The sequence below is a fragment of the Portunus trituberculatus genome, chromosome 1, assembly GCF_017591435.1.
Source record: "Portunus trituberculatus isolate SZX2019 chromosome 1, ASM1759143v1, whole genome shotgun sequence".
NCBI classification, from domain to species: domain Eukaryota; kingdom Metazoa; phylum Arthropoda; class Malacostraca; order Decapoda; family Portunidae; genus Portunus; species Portunus trituberculatus.
The window spans coordinates 6,485,248-6,509,206 of record NC_059255.1 but is presented as its reverse complement, the minus strand read 5'-3'; the positions used below and the strand labels follow the sequence as shown (position 1 = coordinate 6,509,206).

At 39.2% G+C, this 23,959-nt stretch overlaps 3 protein-coding genes across 8 annotated transcripts in view; 1 reads left to right on the top strand and 2 right to left on the bottom strand.

Annotated features, from left to right (window-relative positions):
* Positions 1-105: 105 nt before the first annotated feature.
* LOC123499310 lies at positions 106-5,368 on the bottom strand. Of its 3 annotated transcripts, XM_045247258.1 has the most exons (6): positions 3,398-3,419; positions 2,972-3,083; positions 2,484-2,629; positions 1,852-1,942; positions 743-957; positions 225-370 (listed from the first exon to the last, which is right to left on the bottom strand). In XM_045247258.1, exons 2-5 carry the CDS (start codon positions 3,019-3,021, stop codon positions 744-746), a joined length of 501 nt encoding a protein of 166 aa, XP_045103193.1. In that variant the 5' UTR covers positions 3,022-3,083; positions 3,398-3,419; the 3' UTR covers positions 225-370; position 743. The 3 variants fall into 3 exon arrangements, with proteins under 3 accessions (XP_045103104.1, XP_045103193.1, XP_045103279.1); XM_045247169.1 differs by lacking the exon at positions 3,398-3,419 and having other exon boundaries at positions 106-370; positions 2,972-3,122; XM_045247344.1 differs by lacking the exons at positions 2,972-3,083; positions 3,398-3,419 and adding an exon at positions 5,192-5,368.
* Positions 3,865-8,533, top strand: LOC123499238 (vacuolar protein-sorting-associated protein 25-like). The gene is made up of 5 exons (XM_045247051.1): positions 3,865-4,005; positions 5,223-5,351; positions 6,310-6,414; positions 6,831-6,961; positions 8,142-8,533. Exons 1-5 carry the CDS (start codon positions 3,956-3,958, stop codon positions 8,252-8,254), a joined length of 528 nt encoding a protein of 175 aa, XP_045102986.1. The 5' UTR covers positions 3,865-3,955; the 3' UTR covers positions 8,255-8,533.
* A 1,401-nt stretch (positions 8,534-9,934) lies between these two features.
* LOC123498656 overlaps positions 9,935-23,959 on the bottom strand; it is a 20,061-nt gene continuing 6,036 nt past the window's right edge. For 2 of the 4 annotated variants that reach the window (XM_045246089.1, XM_045246005.1), the window contains 8 exons: positions 23,287-23,474; positions 22,719-22,836; positions 22,339-22,410; positions 22,066-22,175; positions 18,215-18,385; positions 15,156-15,460; positions 11,369-12,819; positions 9,935-10,431 (listed from right to left, as the gene is read on the bottom strand). In XM_045246089.1, coding sequence (XP_045102024.1) covers positions 10,303-10,431; positions 11,369-12,819; positions 15,156-15,460; positions 18,215-18,385; positions 22,066-22,175; positions 22,339-22,410; positions 22,719-22,836; positions 23,287-23,474 — 2,544 coding nt within the window. In that variant the 3' untranslated portion in view covers positions 9,935-10,302. The remainder of the gene's footprint in view (positions 10,432-11,368; positions 12,820-15,155; positions 15,461-18,214; positions 18,386-22,065; positions 22,176-22,338; positions 22,411-22,718; positions 22,837-23,286; positions 23,475-23,959) is intronic. The other 2 variants (XM_045246170.1, XM_045246244.1) reach the window with 2 other exon arrangements.

Sequence of the window (23,959 nt, the reverse complement as noted above, 5' to 3'; positions counted from 1 at the left end):
CTTATCTCTCCTCTTTATACCCTTCCTCTTTATCTTCCTCCTCCTCCTCCTCCTCCTCCTCCCTCCTCCAACAACACCATGGCAGGGAGGTCACAACACTGCAACACCCTCAAACATTCACTCTCTCTTTGCAACACCACAGGGAACACCAGCGAACGAAGGGAAACAGGAAAAACGCAAGTGGTGTTGACCCGATCTGGAAGCAACACCACACGCACCACCCTGTTCTGGCAATACTGCAGGGTGAACAGGGAGATCAGGGTGCTGGCAGGGACCTCTATCGTGTCCCCTGCTAAGCCTCCCTGCCATCGCCCTGCCAGGTACAGGGTCATGGTGGTGGTGGTGGTGGTGGTGGTGGTGGTGCGAAAATCTGTTTGAATTGAGTTTTGTTAGTTTTCTCTCTCTCTCTCTCTCTCTCTCTCTCTCTCTGATAGGTATAATATTGATAAGAAGATGAAGAAGGAGGAGGAGGAGGAGGAGGAGGAGGAGGAGGAGGAGGAGGAGGAGGAGGAGGAGGAGGAGAAGGAGGAAGAGAAGGAGAAGGAGGAGAAGAAGAAAATGAAGAAGAAGAAGACAATGAGGAAGAAGAAAAAGAAAATGAAGAAGATGAAGAAGAAAACGAGGAAAAAGTAGAAAACGAAGAAAAGGAAAAAGGTGAAGAAGAAAAAAGAAAAAAGAAGCAGAAAAGTAGAAGAAGAAGAAAAAGTAAGTAACACTCTCTCTCTCTCTCTCTCTCTCTTACCTCACACAAGCAGGCCAGGGAGGCAGTGGAAGGTGGCGTGTGATGCGTTCGGTGCAAATTGTGAAGCGTGTGGTGAGTGGAGTGCGTGGCGGTGGTGTCGAGCCCTGGCGTGTCTCTGCATGGCTAGGGACAGGCCGCCCACCACCCCCACCACTGCTGCCGCGGCCTCAAACCACCAAAACGCCACCTCTTCTTCCCAAATTTGAACCTGACAGCTGTTTTGGATAGAGGATTTTGGATTTGTGAGTATTAGGCTTTTTGGGTAGTTAGGGGGTTTTTATGGGTCTTTAATGTTTTAGTAGTTGTAGTAGTAGTAGTAGTAGGGCTAATCTGGGGCTGTTTAGGGCTAGTTAGGGGTTTTTGTGAGAGTCTATAGGGTGCTTTAAGGGTGTTTGGGGCTGTTTGTAAAGTGTTGTGTGTTTAGGGGTTTTCAGGGTGCTGGTTAGGATAATGGGGCTAGTCACACACATACGCACGCACACACACACACACACACACACACACACACACACACACACACACAAACTTTGAAGGATAGACAGGAAAGAGGAGACCTAATAACGATGTATAAGTTAGTAAACCGTATGGAGAAGATAGACAGACAAGACCTGGTAACACTGACGGAGCAGGGAGACACACAAACAAGAGGACACTCCAAGAAAATCATGAAAAGTCAGTGTCATAGGAATATCAAGCAGTTCAGTTTTGCACACAGGACAGTAGACAGCTGGAATGGATTAAGTGAAGAGATTGTAACACCAGAAAGTGTCCACAAATTTAAGAAGTTAAACAAATGTAGATATGGAGACAGATCACTATGAGCCCCACTCGAACCCTGTAACATACAACTAGGTAAATACAACTAAGTAAATACACACACACACACACACACACACAAAAACTGGATAAGTGTAGATATGGAGACGGCCACAAGAGCATAAAGCCCAGGCCCTGTAAAACTACAACTAGGTAAATACACACACACACACACACACACACAAAACTGGATAAGTGTAGATATGGAGACAGCCACAAGAGCATAAAGCCCAGGCCCTGTAAAACTACAACTAGGTAAATACACACACACACAGACACACACACAAACACACCTCTTCACAGTGTATCCGGACGTCTCACAAACCACTTCCTGTACGTATCCAGTCAGGTCACACTGGTTTGGGGTCTTGGCCAGGTCGTTAGCTGAAACACAAGGGTGGTTTCAATAGGCACAGTATTCAGGGTAACTTAATCTAACAATGCTGCAAAAACCTCTTCAAATAACCTAACCTAACCTTTCTCTCATCTTACTCTTTCCATTCTCGTTTTTCTCTCTGTCTCTCCATCCATTATCCCTCCTCTCTTTCTCTCCCTTCTCATTTCTCTCTCTCTCTCTCTCTCTCACCAGCCTCTCCTTTACCTATCCCTTCTCTCTTTCTCTCCCTTCTCATTTTTCCCTCTTTCTCTCATTTTTATCTCCCTTTCACACACTCCTTCACCAGAACACCCTTAAAAATTACCTTCAATGCCAAAATAACCCTAAAACACCCTTAAAATCACCCTAAAACATCAACACAACACCACACACCTAAACACCACTAGACCACTAAAATTACCCTAAACATCACCACACACTCTTAAAATGCCCCTAAACACCACCACACACCCTAAAATGCCCCTAAACACCACCAAACACCCCTAAAAACACACAAAACACCCCATAACACCACACACAGGCCCTCACCAGAACAGCGCACACAGGGACTAGCGATGGAGTATTTTTCAGTCAGCCAGCAAACTTCCCGGTCTGTGAGACGCCCTAGGATCTCCTCAGCGTCCCTCGGCCCTGATGTGTCCAGCTCCCCAAGGCTCAGAACCAATAGGGTGGCTCTGGGGTTGGTTAGGTTAGGTTAGGTTAGTGTGTGTGTGTGTGTGTGTGTGTTGGCTTTCATATTTCAAAGCTTATTTCATTTGGCAGTACAAATAAATGAACTTATAAAGAGGAACAAACAGATAAATAAATAAATAATAATAATAATAGTAATAATAATAATAATAATAATAATAATAATAATAATAATAGTAATAATAATAATAATAATAATAAATCAAAACATAAACAATAAAATAAACAAATAAATAATGAAAAAAAGTTGCAGATCTCAATAACTAAACGAGAGAGAGAGAGAGAGAGAGAGAGAGAGAGAGAGAGAGAGAGAGAGAGATAATCACCCTATAACAAGTAGAGCGAGAGAAGTAAGATGTTTTCTCCTCACTCTCATTTTTTCTCTCTTTAATCGCTCTCTCTAATCGCCGCCTCTCTATCTTAATTGCTCACACATCCCTGAAAATTGTAGTAGTGTTAGTATCATCATCGTCAGTAGTAGTAGTAGTAGAAGAAATAGTTAGATTGTAGTAGTAGTAGAAAAATAGTAAAATTATTGTAGTAGTAGTAGTAGTAGCTAAGACAGTTCAACCCTTCACTCCTCCTATAAGGTTAATTACACCTAAATAACACTGTTTTAATATTTACGATCTAACACTGAGCCGCCCTAACACGCACTAATGAACTGTGATTACTTTGTTATTGGTTATTGTTGTTATTTTGAGTTTATTTTATATTTTTCCCCTCACACGTGTTAGAATGTTATTGTTTACCCTTCTGCCTCCTGCTGTCGACCGCTCGCAAAATGTCAACATCTTTTATTATTATTTAATTTTATTTTGTTTTCTGCAATAAAGTTATAAAGTATAATAAAAATATATAAAATGAAAAAGTAAGTTGAAATGTGCATATGAATTGTTAGTTATTGATATACAGCAGTTGTTTTGTTACGGATAATTATCAAAATGTCGAGAATATTTATATTTTAACAGTCTTAGAATTATGATAAAATAGAATGATAAATAAAATACAATAAAAGATTTTGATTATTGACGTTGTGCAGTTAGATTGACATAAGCACTTCTCTCAAATAAACCTTAGAAAATAATAATCTCCCCAATATTGAAATAATAAAAACAAAAAAAAAGAAAAGAAAAATAGAACGAAACCAATAAAATACTTAGAATACATAAACTACAAAAATAACACCAACAAAACATTTATCTATTTGGTCCCTTCACAGAACACCCATAGAGAGAAGCTGTGGCTACTGACTCCGTGTTCGCTCAGCATTTACAGTTTTTTTTCTACCGTCCCCTTAGCTACTCACTATGACGGAGTTCGAGTGGCCTTGGCAGTACAGCTTCCCGCCTTTCTTTACGTGAGTGTGTCTAAATATAGCGCAGGGAACGAGGAAACAGTGATTTAAGTATTTAATCTTGTACTCTCCATAGACCCTTCCTAATGGCAATAAAATGGTCTAATGGTACACAAATCTCAAGGTAAAAATGTGTCCCAGTACTGAAGGGGTTTAAATAGTGAAGACTGTGGCCATTAATCTTCTGCCCTCCATAGACCCTTCCTAATGTCAATAAAATGGTCTAATGGTACACAAATCTCAAGGTAAAAATGTGTCCCAGTACTGAAGAGGTTTAAATAGTGAAGACTGTGGCCATTAATCTTCTGCCTTCCATAGACCCTTCCTAATGGCAATAAAATGGTCTAATGGTACACAAATCTCAAGGTAAAAATGTGTCCCAGTACTGAAGGGGTTTAAATAGTGAAGACTGTGGCCATTAATCTTCTGCCCTCCATAGACCCTTCCTAATGTCAATAAAATGGTCTAATGGTACACAAATCTCAAGGTAAAAATGTGTCCCAGTACTGAAGGGGTTAAAATAGTGAAGACTGTGGCCATTAATCTTCTGCCCTCCATAGACCCTTCCTAATGTCAATAAAATGGTCTAATGGTACACAAATCTCAAGGTAAAAATGTGTCCCAGTACTGAAGGGGTTAAAATTAAATAGTGAAGACTGTGGCCATTAATCTTGTACTCTCCATAGACCCTTCCTAATGTCAATAAAATGGTCTAATGGTACACAAATCTCAAGGTAAAAATGTGTCCCAGTACTGAAGGGGTTTAAATAGTGAAGACTGTGGCCATTAATCTTCTGCCCTCCATAGACCCTTCCTAATGTCAATAAAATGGTCTAATGGTACACAAATCTCAAGGTAAAAATGTGTCCCAGTACTGAAGAGGTTTAAATAGTGAAGACTGTGGCCATTAATCTTCTGCCTTCCATAGACCCTTCCTAATGGCAATAAAATGGTCTAATGGTACACAAATCTCAAGGTAAAAATGTGTCCCAGTACTGAAGGGGTTTAAATACTGAAGACTGTGGCCACTAATCTTCTGCCTTCCATACACCCTTCCTAATGGCAATAAAATGGTCTAATGGTACACAAATAATAGTACCAAAAGGAAGATATAAGGATAGGTTAAGTTCGGTCGGGTTGGGTTGGGTTAGGTTAGGTTAGGTGAAGTTGTGAGAAAGGCATTTAGAACCTTAGTATTGTGTGTGTGTTCATTTTCCCAGGCTGCAGGTGAACGCTGACGTGAGGAAGACCCAGCTGGACGCGTGGTGTGCCCTGGTGACCTCATGGGGCAAGCAGGGAGGCGTGACACAGATTGATGTAACTGAGGCCTCCAATCTGGCTGTCTTCAAGTGAGTCTTAAATAAAAGAGACGAAGATGAGGAGCTGAAGGGGAGGAAGAGATATCAGTGTTCCCGATACTATTATTTTAACATTATTCTCCTTTTTTTCCTCTTCTTTCATCTTTTTTTTCACGTAATCCTGTTCTTTTTTATGTTTTTCGCCTCAAGTGAGTCTTAAATAAAAGAGACGAAGGGGGGTGAGAGATATTAGTGTTCCCGTTATTATTTTTTTTTTCCCTCTATTTTCTCCTTTTTTTCCTCTCTTTCGTCTCTTTCTGTCACGTAATCCTGTTCGTTTTTTTCTATTTTTTTACTATTATATATTTTTCTTCTTTATTCTCTCCTTTTTCCTCTCTTTCATCTCTTTCTTTCACGTAATCCTGTTCGTTTTTCTATTTTTCGCTTCAAGTTAGTCATAAGTAAAAGAGACGAAGATGAGGAGACGAAGGGGAGTGAGAAATATTAGTGTTCCTGTTACTATTATATATTTTTTTTCCTTTATTTTCTCCTTTTTCCTCTCTTTTCGTCTCTTTCTTTCACGTAATCCTGTTCGTTTTTCTATTTTCCGCTTCAAGTTAGTCTTAGATAAAAGAGACGAAGATGAGGATATATAACCATTTTCTACACACACACATTTTCTTTTTTTCATCTTTTTTTTTATATCTTTTTTTTTATTTTCATTATTATTATTTATTTCTTTATTTATTTTTATATCTGTTCATTTTCTTTAAGGGCCCCCTCCAATACTTATCCATTTTCTGTACACGTTTCCTTTATTTTCTAACCCTTAAATTCTACACACACATCCATTTTCTTTCCTCTCCCATTGATTATTATTATTTTCATCTATTTATCCATTCATTCATTTATATTATTTGATTTTTTCATACCTCCGTTTTCTTTAAGTCTCCCCTTACAATTTATATCACACCCCGTTTTCTGTTATTCCCGGTGACCTGTCAAGTAGAAATGCGTCCATCAACCGAGCCCTCCCGCCAGATGGCATTCAGGTGGTACTGGACGAGCTGGTCAAGAGAGGCAACCTGGAGTGGACGGACAAGACCAAGCGGAGGTGAGAGAGAGAGAGAGAGTTGGGAGGGAGGTGGATGATTACAAGAAGAGATAGAGAGAGAGAATAAAGAAAAAGAAAGAGAGAATGAGTGAAGAGGAGGTAGAAGAATGAGAGAGAGAGAGAGAGAGAGAGAGAGAGAGAGAGAGAGAGAGAGAGAGAACTGAATATCGTAAACAAAAAAGAAAAATAAATAAATAAATGTGATAATGTGTATTGGTATCTATCTATCAGTCAGTCAATCAGTCAGCCAGCCAGTCAGTCAGTCAGTCAGTCAATCAGTCAGTCAATCAGTCAGTCAGTCAGTCAGTCAGTCAGTCAGTCAGTCACTCACTCACTGTATCTAACTATGTGTGTGTGTGTATGTGTGTGTGTCTTAGCTAACCACGCCCCCTTCTCCCTTCCCCCACCACACACAGAGGGTACCTGCTGTGGCGTAGTGCGGGTGAATGGGGGACACAGATTTACAAGTGGGCTCAGAGTACCAGCCGTGTCAACACTGTCTGCACACTGTATGAGCTCACACATGGGGATGAGGCGGCTGACCAAGGTACATGTGTGTGTGTGTGTGTGTGTGTGTGTGTGTGTGTGTGTGTGTTCATTAGATAAAACACCCACTTAATACAACAAACTTAAAAAAATAAGTAAAACACCATCACTAACACCACCACCACCAACAACAACAACACTCATATATATCTCAAACACCAAGCTTATTTCAAAACCCACCTAACACAACTAACCACCACCACCACCACCACTATCACTAATAACAACAACAACAACAACACAACACCCATCTATATACATTAGCACCCATCATTTGTACAACCTTTATCAACACCACTAACCACAACACAAACATTTATATTTACGTCTTATCTCAACTTTATCTCTTAACACACTCCTCTCTGCCTCCCTTTGCTTTTCCCCTCACATTTCTTTTCCTCCGTGTCTTCATAATTCAACTATACAACAAACTTAACCCCTTCAGTACTGGGACACATTTTTACCTTGAGATTTGTGTGCCATTAGACCATTTTATTGACATTAGGAAGGATTTATGGAGGTCAGAAGATTAATGGCCACAGTCTTCACTATTTTAACCCCTTCAGTACTGGGACACATTTTTACCTTGAGATTTGTGCACCATTAGACCATTTTATTGACATTAGGAAGGATTTATGGAGGTCAGAAGATTAATGGCCACAGTCTTCACTATTTTAACCCCTTCAGTACTGGGACACATTTTTACCTTGAGATTTGTGTGCCATTAGACCATTTTATTGACATTAGGAAGGGTCTATGGAGGTCAGAAGATTAATGGCCACAGTCTTCACTATTTTAACTCCTTCAGTACTGGGACACATTTTTATCTTGAGATTTGTGTGCCATTAGACCATTTTATTGACATTAGGAAGGATTTATGGAGGTCAGAAGATTAATGGCCACAGTCTTCACTATTTTAACCCCTTCAGTACTGGGACACATTTTTACCTTGAGATTTGTGTACCATTAGACCATTTTATTGACATTAGGAAGGGTCTATGGAGGGCAGAAGGTTAATGGCCACAGTCTTCACTATTTTAACCCCTTCAGTACTGGGACACATTTTTTTACTGCAAGATACTGAAGAGATACAACAACATATCTCAAACAACTACATATCTCAAACAACAGGATATCTCAAACAACAACTCTGAACACGTCTTTCTGTCTCATGTCTTCAGAATTCCATGGTCTAGACGGGGACATCTTACTGAAGGCCTTGCGTACACTGGAGGCATCTGGGAAGGCGGAGATCATGGACTTCGGAGATAACCAAGGCGTGAAGTTCCTGTGAGGTGTGTCGGTGTGTGTGTTTGGGTGAGAGAGAGAGAGAGAGAGAGAGAGAGAGAGAGAGAGAGATGATAACAGAAGGAAATAAGGTAGAATAGAGGAAAAAGAAAGAGAGAATGAGTGAATAATGAGAGAAAGAGAATAAGAAAGAGAAAATGAATGAATGAGAGAGAGAGAGAGAGGTTGTTTTTGTTTTTCTTTAGTTATTTCACATTCCCTGTTTGAAAATATTAGCAATCATTAAATTAACATGTTGATTTACAGAATAGAATAAGAAATTAATGATTTTCTTTGTTTTAACCCCTTCAGTACTGGGACACATTTTTACCTTGAGATTTGTGTACCATTAGACCATTTTATTGACATTAGGAAGGGTCTATGGAGGGCAGAAGATTAATGGCCACAGTCTTCACTATTTTAACCCCTTCAGTACTGGGACACATTTTTACCTTGAGATTTGTGTACCATTAGACCATTTTATTGACATTAGCAAGGGTCTATGGAGGTCAGAAGATTAATGGCCACAGTCTTCACTATTTTAACCCCTTCAGTACTGGGACACATTTTTACCTTGAGATTTGTGTACCATTAGACCATTTTATTGACATTAGCAAGGGTCTATGGAGGTCAGAAGATTAATGGCCACAGTCTTCACTATTTCAATCACCACATGAGTTTCTGAAGCTGTAGAAAATCAGCAAATAGTCACCACAATGAATATGGAAATGCATCATGGTGCTGAAGGGGTTAAGATGAACAGATGAATCAAAATGAATAAATAGAGAGTTATATTTGTCACTATTTGGATTTTGAAGATTGAGGAACACACTTTGAATAACTGGCAGGGAAATATTTGAAGTTTAGCTATTATTATTATTATTATTATTATTATTATTATTGTTATTATTTTTGTTTTTGTCGATATGATGTTCTTGATTTTTAAATACGCATGTGCAATTTGTTTTAATAAATATATGAATGAAACCGACTCTCTCTCTCTCTCTCTCTCTCTCTCTCTCTCTCTCTCTCTCTCTCTCTCAACAATAATACTAATTCTAATATCAACATTTTTATTTATTTATTTATTTTTTATTCTTCAATAGATAGAAATATAAATAACATAACTTTTATTAATTCTAGCGTTATTTTTTCTCTCTCGTTTCTTTATTTCGTTTTCTTTATTTCTCATTTTCTTTTCATTCTTTTCATTGTTTTATTTTTCTGTTGTTGTTTTTCTCTTTCATTTCTTTCTTTCCTTCATTTTTGTTCTTTTCTATTTATTTTTCCATTTTTCTATCATGTAAATTTTTTCTTTCTTTCTTTTTTTTTTTCTTCCACTGTTTATCATTCTTTGCCTCTTCCTTCTTTTCTTCCTTTCCTTTTCTCATTTTTTCTTTTATTTCTTTATCTATTTTTTTTCTATCATGTTAATTCTTTTCTTCTTTCTTTCTTTCTTTCTTTCTTTTCTTTTCTTTCACTGTTTATCATTCTTTGCCTCTTCCTTCATTTCATTCTTTCCTTTTCTCCATTTTTTTTTCTCTTTCTCTTATCGTGTTTTTTTTCTTTCTTTCTTTTCTTTCACTATTTATCATTCTTTGCTTATTCCTTTATTTCTTTCTTTCTATTTCTCTATTTTTTCTTTCATTCTTCGTCTATTTTTTTTCATTTTCTCATTCATTCTTTCTTCCTTTCCTTTTTCTTCTCTCTATCATTCTTATTTTGTCTCTTCCTTCATTTCTTTCTTTCCTTTTCTCTCTTTTTTGTTTCTCTTTCATCATCGGTCACATTAACTTTTTTCTTTTTCTTTTTTCTTTTCTTCTCTATTTATCATTCTTCCTCCAGCTCTTCCTTAATTTCTTTTGTTTTCTCTCTAAATATTTCCCATTTTCTGACACGTTAACTCTCATTTCTCATTAATCTATTTTTTTCTTTCTTTTTTCTCTATTTATCAGTTTCACTTCGCCTTTTTCCATCATTTCTTTCTTTCCTCTCTCCTCTCTTTCTATATTTTCCATTTCCTGACACTTTAATTCTTTCTTTCTTCTCTATTTATCATGTTCTTACTTTGCCTCTTCCTTCATTTTCTTTATTTCTTTTTCTTTTTGTCTTCCTCACCATTATTATTGTCCACGACTGTTTTTCAAGGCTACAGAGATGACTAAATGTAGAAATCTTATCAATCTGCCTCAAGAACCACAAAAAACACCTTAAAAACACAATTCTCTCACTATGACTGTTTTTCCAAGGCCACATAAATGACTAGAGTGTTTCTCCAGTTAGTAATGTAGAAATCTTGTCACTCTGTCTTTAGAACCACAAAAAACACCTTAAAAACACAATTCTTTCACTATGACTGTTTTTCCAAGGCCACATAAATGACAAGAGTGTTTCTCCAGTTAGTAATGTAGAAATCTTGTCACTCTGTCTCTAGAACCATAAAAAACACCTTAAAAACACAATTCTCTCACCATGACTTTTTCCAAGGCCACATAAATGACTAGCAGGGTTTTCAAGAGTGTTTCTCCAGTTAGTAATGTCGAAATCTTGTCACTCTGCCTCTAGAACCGTAAAAAACACCTTAAAAACGCCATATTCTCTCACCATGACTGTTTTTCCAAGGCCACATAAATGACTAGCAGGGTTTTCAAGAGTGTTTCTCCAGTTAGTAATGTAGAAATCTTGTCACTCTGCCTCTAGAACCATAAAAAACACCTCAAAAACACAATTCTCTCACCATGACTGTTTTTTTCAAGGCCACAGATGACTAGCGAGGATTTTCAAGAGTGTTTCTCCAGTTAATAATGTGGAAATCTTGTCACTCTGCCTCTAGAACCGTAAAAACACACTTAAAAACATTTTGCTCTCACCACAACTATATTTCAATACCACAGACATGACTAGCGGGGTTTTCAAGAGTGTTTCTCCAATTAATAATGTGGAAATCTTGCCACTCTACCTCTAGAACCTAAAAACACCTTAAAAATTCGTATCAGTTTAAATAAAGCCTTTTGAAGTGGAGGTGAAACACAGGAAAATTTGAGAATACGAGCCTAAATTATTTCTATCTCTCACTTCACTTCATCTGTATCACTTTTCTCTCCTTCCACCTTCACTTCACCTCCTCCTCCAGTATGAGCGAGAGTTTCCGGGGCAAGAGTTGGACTGGGCAGTAGTTATCCATCGGGAAGGACGCTGCTCTCCTTGTATAACTGCTAGTATTTGCCCTTGGTCGTGCTCCGCCTAGTGACCTTCTTGGGTTTAGCATCGTCCCCCCTTCACTTGTTGTTTTGGTCACGATTTCTTTTATAATCCTCCTGTTATTGTCTGCTAAACTGCTTGCTGTTAATATGATGCTGTCTTCTCTTCTTTCTCTTCTCTGTGTGTTTATTCGCCTTATTTCTTGTGTTTCTCCTCCGTTTTCTATTTGTTGTCTGATTTCGTTTCGTCTTTGCATGATGTCGTCTAAAGAAAGCTTGCGTATTCTTCCTATTTCTTCTCGTTCTCTCTCTATTCCTATTTCATCACTTCCTCTTTGGCTTATCCCCGTCTCTGCTCTTCTTCTCTCCATGCCTATGACGTCATCTCTTATCTCCACACTTGTCATCCTCTCTATATCTCTCCACTCACTTCCTTCATTGTAATCTCTAAACTCGTAACATCCTCTGCCAATCCTATTATTATTTATCACCCCACCTGTCTCTCCTTGCCTTATCATCCCATACAAACCTTCTATATCGTGTATTCTGCCTCTCCTATCATTATCTATCACAACACCTGTCTCTCCTTGTCTTATCAGCCCATACAAACCTTCTATATCATGTATTCTGCCTCTCCTATCATTACCTATCACGATACTTGGTTCCCCTTGTCTTATCAGCCCATACAAACCTTCTATATCGTGTATTCTGCCTCTCCTATCATTACCTATCACGATACTTGGTTCTCCTTGTCTTATCAGCCCATACAAGCCTTCTATATTGTGTATTCTCGCTATGTTACCCCCCACAAAACCATATTTTAGCCCCATATCTTCTCCTATCCCTCTTCCCGTTCCTATTCCCCCATTTCTCTGCTGTCTCTCTGTCTCAAGGATGTAGGTCCCGCCTTCTAGTACGTATGCTATTTTATCCTCCTCTGTTTCCTCATTTATATCTTCCTGTAGCCTGTAAGTCCCTAGTTCTACCACGTAATCCTTCGTCGCCTCCTGCAGGATATAAGTGCCTTTCCTGGGAGGTCTCCATGCGCGGTCCTTGTCTGTTGAAGCCGATTTCTCTGAGGATTTATCGCTATTTTCATCTCCTTCGTCTTCTTCTTCGTCTTCTTCTTCTTCTTCGTCTTCTACAAGCACAAGTCTTCGCATCCCAGGGCTCCCGTCGAAGTATCCAATGCCCTTAGCGAGGACCTGGTTATCGTCGTCGTCCTCCTCAGTAGCGCAGAGGGAGGAGAGGTAGTCCATAAAGATCTTGCCAGACTTGTTGTGCGCCAGACACCCGAGGGAAGTCAGTGTTACCAGCCATGTTACCACCAGAAGCGCCACTGCCATGAACTCCCACGATGTAAACCATTGGCCTGTTTAATGGGGTTTGGTTAAGGGTTTGTGTTTAATGGGGTTTGGTTAAGGGTTTGCGTGTTTAATGGGATTTGGTTAAGGGTTTGCGTGTTTAATGGGGTTTGGTTAAGGGTTTGTCTGTTTAATGGGGTTTGGTTAAGGTTTTGTCTGTTTAATGGGGTTTAGTTAAGGGTTTGCGTGTTTAATGGGGTTTGGTTAAGGGTTTGTGTTTAATGGGGTTTGGTTAAGGGTTTGTGTGTTTAATGGGGTTTGGTTAAGGTTTTTGGCTGTTTAATGGTGTTTGGTTAAGGTTTTTGCCTGTTTAATGGGGTTTGGTTAAGGGTTTGCGTGTTTAATGGAGTTTGGTTAAGGGTTTGCGTGTTTAATGGGGTTTGGTTAAGGGTTTGCGTGTTTAATGGGGTTTGGTTAAGGGTTTGCGTGTTTAATGGGGTTTGGTTAAGGTTTTGCCTGTTTAATGGGGTTTAGTTAAGGGTTTGTGTTTAATGGGATTTGGTTAAGGGTTTGCGTGTTTAATGGGATTTGGTTAAGGGTTTGCCTGTTTAATGGGGTTTGGTTAAGGGTTTGTGTGTTTAATGCGGTTTGGTTGAGGGTTTGCGTGTTTAATGGGGTTTGGTTAAGGGTTTGCGTGTTTAATGGGGTTTGGTTAAGGGTTTGCGTGTTTAATGGGGTTTGGTTAAGGGTTTGTGTTTAATGGGGTTTGGTTAAGGGTTTGCGTGTTTAATGGGGTTTGGTTAAGAGTTTGCGTGTTTAATGGGGTTTGGTTAAGGGTTTGTCTGTTTAATGGTGTTTGGTTAAGGGTTTGTCTGTTTAATGGGGTTTGGTTAAGGGTTTGCGTGTTTAATGGGGTTTGGTTAAGGGTTTGCGTGTTTAATGGGTTTGGTTAAGGGTTTGCGTGTTTAATGGGTTTTGGTTAAGGGTTTGCGTGTTTAATGGGGTTTGGTTAAGGGTTTGCGTGTTTAATGGGGTTTGGTTAAGGGTTTGCGTGTTTAATGGGTTTTGGTTAAGGGTTTGCGTGTGTAATTAGATTTGGTTAAGGGTTTGCGTGTTTAATGGGGTTTGGTTAAGGGTTTGCGTGTTTAATGGGGTTTGGTTAAGGGTTTGCGTGTTTAATGGGGTTTGGTTAAGGGTTTGTCTGTTTAATGGGGTTTGGTTAATGGTTTATTGGGTTAGTCATTAATTTTTTATCTGTTTGTTATTATTTTTTCAGTCTCGTCTGTTTTCATTTGTTTATTTGTTCTTTTCGAGTCTTGATGCAAAGAAAGATGTTATTATTGTTATTAATTATTATTTTATTTGTTCATTCATTTATTTATTTATTTTTATTTTATCTTATTTAGTCGTTTTCATTTTTCATATTCCATTTCATTTTCTTTATTACTTTTTTTTTTATATATTATTTGTTTATTTACTTTTTGTGAGTGTGTGTTATTTTTCACCACCACCACCACCACCACCACCTTGGAGGAGAGATAATGGGAGAGAAAAAAAAAAAAAAAGGATTAATTAAGGGTGGTCATGGCAGCCATCAAATGACTTCACTGGAGACACTCAAAAAATAAATCTGAAATAAACCTAAAAATGTTCCGAGTAAAATAAATAGATAGCTTGATAAGGTTAGTGAAGATTTAAGATTAATGGTTAGCCTATCTCCCTATCGTAGTGCTCCACACGCCTTCACTACAACTGTTTTGCCAGAAATATTCAGTGTTTCGGGAAATTACTGTGTTGATATTGACTATGAGGCAAATAGCAACTACATATTCTATTTACTTTATCACTGTTTGTTTGTGTAAATCATAACTGTCACTCAAAAATGGAATATATTAGCAGAGATGTCTGACATACACACACGCCGAGGTTTATCGCATCATTCATCACTTACTAGTTAACAGTGAGTGTTTTGCTGCTCTTCCGATGATGTACATAGAACTCTGCAACACTTTGATTTAATGATTGCATGTGGATCTCACACAAGATGAACTGCTGATGAAATTCTCAAAATAACTCATGTAATCTGCGTTTTTCCGGCGCGCTCGTGATTTAACCCGTTTCCCAGCATGTCACGTGATGATTGGCCATGAAAATCTGTACACCTTGCCGATGAAGTGTTATGTGTCCACTGTCACTCCTGGTGCAGCCATATAGGCCCAGCAAACCGCCGCAGTGCCAAAATGTTGAGATGTGGATGCCGCGCGTATCATCACCAAGGCATTTTGTTTTGTTTGGATTGACTTCCGAAAATGTGACATCAAAGCCTCTCCTCTTATCTTACCTCCAGGACTACTAACATATAGAAAAGAAAGGAAAAAAAAAAAAACAGCTCACTCATACTCACACGATATCGAGGAACATGAAGGGGACCGTGGAGAAAAAGATGAGGAAGATTCACTGGCAACCGATACACGTTCTCCCTCATTTTTCTGTATTTTCACACGTTCCGGGGGCGTGGTGGCAATACGTAGGCGTGGGCGTGAGTGGTAGTAGTGATCTCTCCAACCCACAACCCGATTCAGCCCTTCCTTATCGAGAATTTCATAAAGAGGTTTTCCCGCCAAAACTTCAATCCCCCCAACTTGATCCTGCTCTTGAAATTCTGACGCTCCTTGTAGTTTTTGGCTCGTTTCTCGTTTCCTGTGGCGACTTCCGGGGTGTGGTGGGTGTGGGTTTGTGGAGGAGAGGTGGGTGAGGTTAGTGTTGGGTGGAAGGGTGGTGCAGGTGGCGTAGATGGAGAGAAAGAGGTGGATAATGATGTGGATGGTGATGGTTGTTGCTTTTGTGTTCATCGTGGCTGTGGAAGAGATACGTGGATGAGAGAGAGAGAGAGAGAGAGAGAGCAAATCGTTCAATATCCTTCACATCATCTATTTTGTCTCTTTCTCTCTCTCTATCTCCTTTTTATCTCCATCTGTCTCTCGTATCTTTCTCCTTATCTCTCTCTCTCTCTCTCTCTCTCTCTCTCTCTCTCTCTCTCTCTCTCTCTCTCTCTCTCTCTCTCTCTCTCTCTCTCTCTCTCTCTCTCTCTCTCTCTCTCTCTCTCTCTCTCTCTCTCTCTCTCTCTCTCTCTCTCTCTCTCTCTCTCTCTCTCTCTCTCTCTCTCTCTCTCTCTCTCTCTCTCTCTCTCGTTTTCAGTACAGAGAAAATAAAGAAATGTAATAAGAGAGAGAGAGAGAGAGAGAGAGAGAGAGAGAGAGAGAGAGAGAGAGAGATGAGAGTGAAGGACCAAGGAAAGATTAGATAAAGTTTTCGTAATAATGAAGATAATAATAATAATAATAATGATAATAATAATAAAAATAATAATGATAATAATAATAATAATAATAATAAGAAGAAGAAGAAGTAAAAATTATATTGTAACCTAAACAAATAAACAAAGAAACAAACAAGGACAGAAAACAAACAAAACAAATACTAAGAGGTTACATGCAAACACAAACGAACAAACAAACAAACACACTTTATTTACCATTACGAAAACAACAACAACAACAAGGAAAACAACACAAATAAATAAATAAATAAATAAATACCTTTTAAAATTAACTTCAATTAAATATTTCCTCTCGAAACCTCAAGAAACAAATAAATAAATAAAAAAAGTGCATAATACGTGACCACACCTCATCCACACACCTGCGCTCCACACCTGCCCCTTATCCACCTCTCCACACACCTCCACTTCTTGTCTCGTATTCTCAATCACCTTTTTGACACGAGTTTTTTAAGGTGTTTTGACAGTTCTAGAGGCAGAGTGACAAGATTTCTGCACTATTAACTGGTGAAACACTCTTGAAAACCCCGCTAATCATCTCTGTGGCCTTGGGAAACAGTCATGGTGAGAGAAAGTATTTTTAGCGGTGATTTCATGGTTCTCGAGGCAGAGTGACAAGATTTCTACATTGCTAACTGGAGAAACATTCTAGATAACTCCGTGACTTATCTCTGTGGCATTGGAAAACAGTCATGGTGAGAGAATAACGCGTTTTTAAGGATATTTTTATGGTTCTAGAGGCAGAGTGACAAGATTTCTGTATTATTAACTGGAGAAACACTCTTGATAACTCCGCTAATCCTATCTGTGGCCTTGGAAAATAGTCGAGGTGAGGGAGCAAAGTGCTTTTAAGGGTGTTTTCACGGTTCTAGATTTCTGCACTATTAACAGGAGAAACGCTCTTGATAACCCCGCTAGTCATCTCTGTGGCCTTGGAAAATAGTTATGGTGAGAGAATATTTTTATGGTTCTAGAGGCAGAGTGACAAGATATCTACATTATTAACTAGAGATACAGTATTGTTTTTCAAGGCCACAGAGATGACTAGCGAAGTTTTCAAGAGTGTTTCTTCAGTTAATATTGTAGAAATCTTGTCACTCTGCCTCTAAAACATTAAAAACTTGCTTAAAAATCCTTTATTCTCACACCAAGACTGTTTTCCAAGGCCACAGAGATAACTAGCGGGGTTTTCAAGAGTGTTTCTTCAGTTAATAATATAGAAATCTTGTCACTCTGCCTCTAGAACAGTAAAAACACCTTAAAGAACTCGTGTCAATCTAAATAAAACTTTTTGAAATAGTGGAGGTGAAGCAGAGAAGAGTTTGAGGATACTAGCCTAAAATTTAATGCAACACACCACACCAGCTGAACAAGTCTGAACGACGTCTCTATAGCTTCCAAACTTACTCCACATGTTTTTCCACACCTCCACACCTCCACATGCGCTTCCACACACCTCATCCCATCCACACATACCTCCACTAACCTTCCACATACAAATAAACAGTGATAATAATGAAAACACGTCTCTAGAGCTGCCAAACTTATTCCACACCTCCACACCTCCACATGCGCTTCCACACACCTCATCCCATCCACACATACCTCCACTAGCCTTCCACATACAAATAAACTAATAAAACAGTGAAATGATGAAATAACGTCTATAGAGCTGCCAAACTTATTCCACATGTTTTTCCACACCTCCACATGCTTCCACACGCATTATTTAATCCACACACACCTCCACATGCAAGTAAACTAAATAAAAACAGTGAAAATAATGAAAAATACATCTTTATGCCTTTTAAACTCCACATATGTCACTCCACACATGACTCCACACACTTCCACATACATTTTTTTTCATCCACACACCTCCACATGCAAAATAAACTAAACAAAACAGCAAAAACAATGAAAAGTACAAAAAAATACATCTTTATGCTTTTTAAACTCCACATGTCACTCCACACTCACTCCACACACTCCACACACCTCCACACATGTTATCTCATCCACACACCTCCACATGCAAAACAAACACAACAAAACAGTAAAAAAAGTGGGAAAAAATCTTGCTAACTCCACATGTCACTCCACACATATTCCACATGCCTTACCTCCTCCACTTACGCTCCACGCGCCTCTTGTCCACTGCCAAATACGGTGCCAGCTTCTCCAGACGTGGCACTCTGTATAAGGCCCGGTTTTCCAGTGTTTTCTGCCCTAATATAAATTCTTCCACTTCATTCGGCTCCACTACAACGTGTGTGTGTGCGCCGCGGAGGTAACTGTGGGAAAGTGGAGGGTGTGTGTTAGGCAGGTGGTGGTGGGTAGTGGATGGTGGTGGATGAAAGAAATAAGACATGAAAAAGGAATAATTATACACGAAACTGGTTACCGAATATTGAAAAAAATGGATGAAATGACAGACAAAGCTTAATAAACACAAATCTGGTCACCAAACACTGAAAAATAAATTAAACAAGACAGAAAAAGATGAATAAACACAAAACTGGTCACCAAACACTAAAGAAATGAAAGACACGACACGAAACTGGTTACCAAACACTAAAATATGAATGAAAAAGTAATTATAGACAAAACTGGTGACCAAACACTGTAAAAAATTAAAGAAATGACACAAAAACATTAATAAACACAAAACTGGTCACCAAACACTAAAGAAAGACCAAACACTCATGAAATTAATAAAACAACACAGAAAAGATTAATTACAGACAAAACTGGTAACCAAACACAAGAAACTAATAAAGCAAGGCACAAAAAGATGAAAAAACACCAAATTGAAGACCAAACACTAAGAAATCAATATGATAAGACACAAAAGCAATAATAAACACAAAACTGGTCACCAAACACTCAAAAATAAATTAAACAGAGCATAAAAGCATGAATAAACACAAAATTGATGACCAAACACTCAACAAATCAATAAAACAACACAAAAAGATTAATTACAGACAAAACTGGTCACCAAACACTAAAAAAAAAATCAAACACCACAAAGACATGAATAAACACAAAATTGATGACCAAACACTCAACAAATCAATAAAACAACACAAAAAGATCAATTATATACAAAATTGAAGACCAAACACTGAGAAAATTAAAGAAACGGCACAAAAGATCAATAAACACTAAACTGGTCATCAAACACTCAAAAATAAATCAAACAGAGCATAAAAGCATGAAGAAACACCAAACACTTGATGACTGGTCAAAACACTCAAAAATAAATCAAACAGAGCATAAAAGCATGAAGAAACACAAAATGACCAAACACTCAACAAATCAATAAAACAACACAAAAGATAATTACAGACAAAACTGGTCATCAAACACTCAAAAATAAATCAAACAGAGCATAAAAGCATGAAGAAACACAAAATTGATGACCAAACACTCAACAAATCAATAAAACAACCCAAAAACATTGATAAACACAAAAGCTGGTCACCAAACTACTCACCAAACAAATTTAACAACCAGACCAAACCACCACGTGTGTCTGTGTGAGTGTGTGTGTGTGTGCGTGCGCCGTGGAGGTAACTGTGGAACGAAGGTGGAACGTGTGTGTTAGGCAGGTGGTGGTGGTGGTGGTGGTAGTGGTGGTGGTGGTGGTGGTGGTGAGTACTTAAAGATTAGATGTTGATAAAGTGTTGGATTGTTTTTTTTTTTTTTTTTTCAATATTTCTTTTGTTGTTGTAGTGTTTGGGGTGTGTTGGTGTATTTGGTGTGTGTTCGGTGTGTTTGGGGTGTTTTGGGGTGTTTTGAGGTGTTTTGATAGTGTTTAGGGTGTGTTGGTGGTGTTTTGGGGTGTTTTGATAGTGTTTGGGGTGTGTTGGTGGTGTTTTGGTGGTGTTTGAGGTGTTTTGGTGGTGTTTTGGGATGTTTGGGTGTTGGTGTGTTTGTGTGGTGTGTGGTGTTTTGGGTGTGTTTTGGGTGTTTGGTGTGTTTGTGTGGTGGTGTTTTGGGTGTTGGGTGTGTTTGATGGTGTTTTGGGTGTGTTTGGTGGTGTGGGGTGTGTTGGTGGTGTTTTGGTGTGTGTTTGGTGGTGTTTTGGGTGTTTTGGTGTGTGGTGTGGGTGTTTGGGTGTGTGTTGGTGGTGTTTTGGTGTTTGGGTGTTTGGTGTGTTTGGGTGTGTTGTGTGTGTTGGTGTTCAGGTGTTTGGTGTGTTTGATGGTGTTTGGGTGTGGTGGTGTGGTGTTTTGGGGTGTTTGGGTGTTTTGGGTGTGTGTGGTGTGTGTGGTGTGTTTGTGGTGTTTCAGTGGTGTTTGTGTGGTGTGTGTTGTGTTGGTTTTGGGTGTTTTTGGGGTGTTTTGATTGTGTGTGTTTGCATGTGTTTGATGTCTGGTGGTGTTTTGTGTTTTGTGTGTTGTTAGGTGTGTTTTAAGGGTGTTTGTGGAGTGTATGTGTTGTGGTGTTGAGTGTTGGGCCTGGGTGTGTTTGGATGTGTGTGGGTTGTGTGTTTGGTGTTTAATGTGTTTGAATGTGTGTTGGGTGTGTTTGGTGTGTGTTTTGGTGTGTTTGGTGGTGTGTTGGGTGTGTGTGTGTTGACGTGTGTGTGTTTGGTGTGTTTGGGTGTGTTTGAGTGTGTATGGTGTGTTTTTTGGATGTGTTTGTGGGTGTGTGTGTGTGTGTGTTGTGGTGTGTGTTTAGATGTGTTTTGGGTGTGTTTGAGGTGTTATGGGTGTATCTGGGTGTGTTTAGGATGTTTTTGGGTGTTTTGTATGTGTTATGGGTGTGTTTTGGGTGCCTTTGAGGTGTTAGAGTATGTTTGAGTGTGTTTGAGTGCGTTTGGAATGTGTTTAGGGTGTTTTGAGGTGTTTGAGGTGTGTTTGGATGTGTTTGAGGTGTTATGTTTAAGAGGTGTTGTGGTGTTGTGGTGTGTGTTGTGGTGTTTTTGATGTGTCTGTGTGTTCTGGTGTGTTTTAATGGTGTTGTGGTGTGTGTTGTGGTGTTTTTTATGTGTCTTTGTGTGTTCTGGTGTGTTTAATGGTGTTGTGGTTGTGGTGTGTTTCAATGGTGGTGTGGTGTGTTTTGTGGTGTTTTGGTGTGTTTTAATGGTGTGTGGTGTGTTTAGTGGTGTTTTGGTGTGTTTTAATGGTGTTGTGGTGTGTTTTGTGGTGTTGTGGTGTGTTTTGTGGTGTTTTGATGTGTTTTAATGGTGTTGTGGTGTTTTTTTTTATTATCTGTGTGTTTTCGTGTGTTTTAATGGTGTTGTGGTGTGTGTTGTGGTGTTTTTTATGTGTCTTTGCATGTTCTGGTGTGTTGTAATGGTGTTGTGGTGTGTTTTGTGGTGTTTTTTTTTTTATTTATCTGTGTTTTCGTGTGTTTTCATGGTGTTGTGGTGTTGTGGTGTGTTGTAATGGTGTTGTGGTGTTGTGGTGTGTTGTAATGGTGTTGTGGTGCTTCCATTTATCTTTTAGAAGAATGAAAACAACAACAACAGCAATAATAATGATAATGAGGTTTTGAAGAGTCTGATAATGATGATAGTGATAAACTCTCTCTCTCTCTCTCTCTCTCTCTCTCTCTACGGTAACATCAGAATTATAGAAAGGAAGAGAGTGAAAAATAGATAAAAAGAGGAGAAAGAGCAGGAAGATGAAAGAAAAGTACTCTCTCTCTCTCTCTCTCTCTCTCTCTCTCTCTCTCTCTCTCTCTCTCTCTCTCTTCGGTAACATCAGAGAGCGAGACAATGAGATAAAAGAGGAGAAAGACGAAGGAAGCTCTCTCTCTCTCTCTCTCTCTCTCTCTCTCTCTCTTCGGTAACATCAGAGAGCGAGAAAATGAGATAAAAGAGGAGGAAGACGAAGGAAGCAAGAAGAAAAGGAAAGGAAGAAGAAATGAAGATAGAAATGAAGATAGAAAGACGTACCTCTCTCTCTCTCTCTCTCTCTCTCTCTCTCTCTCTCTCTCTCTCTCTCTCTCTCTCTCTCACCTGTAGTCGCTGTAGGGGAAGCCGATGAGGAATAGTTCAGTCTCGTAGTAAGTCAGTCTGAACAGCCCCCGGTGGTGCGATCTCGGGTCTAGGTTCCACACACCCAGACACTGTAGTAGTAGTAGTAGTAGTAGTAGTAGTAGTAGTAGTAGTTTTTTTTTTATTTATTTTTCTAGGAGTTACGAGCGTATGAGTTTTATTTATTTATTTTTTTTTTTTATCAGTTGTAGTGGTGGTGGTGATGGTGGTGGTGGTGGTGGTGATGATACTTACAGCTCCCATTTTCTTCCATCCTAAGTGGTGGTCTTTGCTTGTCATGGAGAAGAAAATGACAATTGGGCCAGCCTGTAATAAGAAAATACATTATTATTATTATTATTATTATTATTATTATTATTATTATTATTATTATCCCTTTTCTTTTCTTTTCTTATTTTCTATAACTTTCCATTATCATCATTCTTTTTTTTATATATTTCACGCATTTCTCTCTTCCCCACTTCATTATATTACCTTCCCTACATTTCCTTTCCTTATCTAACACTCACCCATACCCAATCCTCCTCATTTCTCACCTATTTCACCCTTTTTTCCATAACTTATCACTTCTCAATATATTTCAACCATTCCCCAATTTTATCTTCTCAACTTACGGTAAAATTTTTGGGCACGTATTCTCTGGAGCAAGGATGGCGCGGGGAATTTAAAAAGTAAACATTGTCTCCCTCTAGAGTCTTGTACAGGTCCTCCTCGTACGCCGCCTGGGTCATTCTGTGGAGGTGGTAGGTGGTAGGTGGAGGTGGAGGTGGTAGGTGGAGGTTGTGGTAGGAGAGGTGGAAGAAAGGGAGATGCAAGAGGAGGAGGTGGAAGTGGAGGTGGATGAGAGAGAGAGAGAGAGAGAGAGAGAGAGAGAGAGAGAGAGAGAGAGAGATAATTATACTGTTATTACTATTACTACTACTACTACTACTACTACTACTACTACTACTACTACTACTACTACTACTACTACTACTACTACCACAACTACTACTACTACTACTACAACAACAACTACTACAACTACTACTACTACAACTACTACTACTACTACTACTACTACTACTACTACTACTACTACTACAACTATTTTTGTCCTCTTCCTCCTCTTTTTCCTCCTCTTCCTCCTTCCCGTCTCCATAACCACCACCACCACCACCACCACCACCACCCACCACCCACCTCTCCACATTGGTAAGCCTGACATAGCCATCAGTAACAGGGTGGGCGGTGAAGTGGGCGTGCGTCATGACTCCCTTGATGTGGGCGCCAGTCACACCCCCGTGGTAGGTCCTGGACACATCTGGTACCACGCACTCCCGCCCTGCCCTTATCTCTGTGCTCCTGAACCAGATGTCCCAGTCGTGGTCCTGAGAGAGAGAGAGAGAGAGAGAGAGAGAGAGAGAGAGAACCGCGTTAGGTGTGTTTAGGAAATTAATTTGTGTGTGGCTAGGCTAAGATTGTGGTATTTCAATTTTTCACCACATTCCGTTTTCTTTTCTTAATTTTCTTTATGTAAGAGAGGAGTTCTGAAAAAGGAAAACAAATATATAAAGAAAAAAAAAGGCTCACTCGGTTGCCAGTCCCCTTACAGAGCCGATAGAGTTAGCCAAAGAATGAGCAGAGGATGACAGACAGCTTCTTCCCCCAGGCAGTGACACACCAAACTTGGATTAACCACATATTTCTCTTTGCACATCATACATACCAACACATACCATACAGATCACACATACCAACACCACGGCTAGTCACCATACATACCATACATACCACAACGCATACAGATTGATTCATTATTGACACTGAAGATGGGGTAGCAATAATGGACTGGAATGACTAGCTACACCCATAA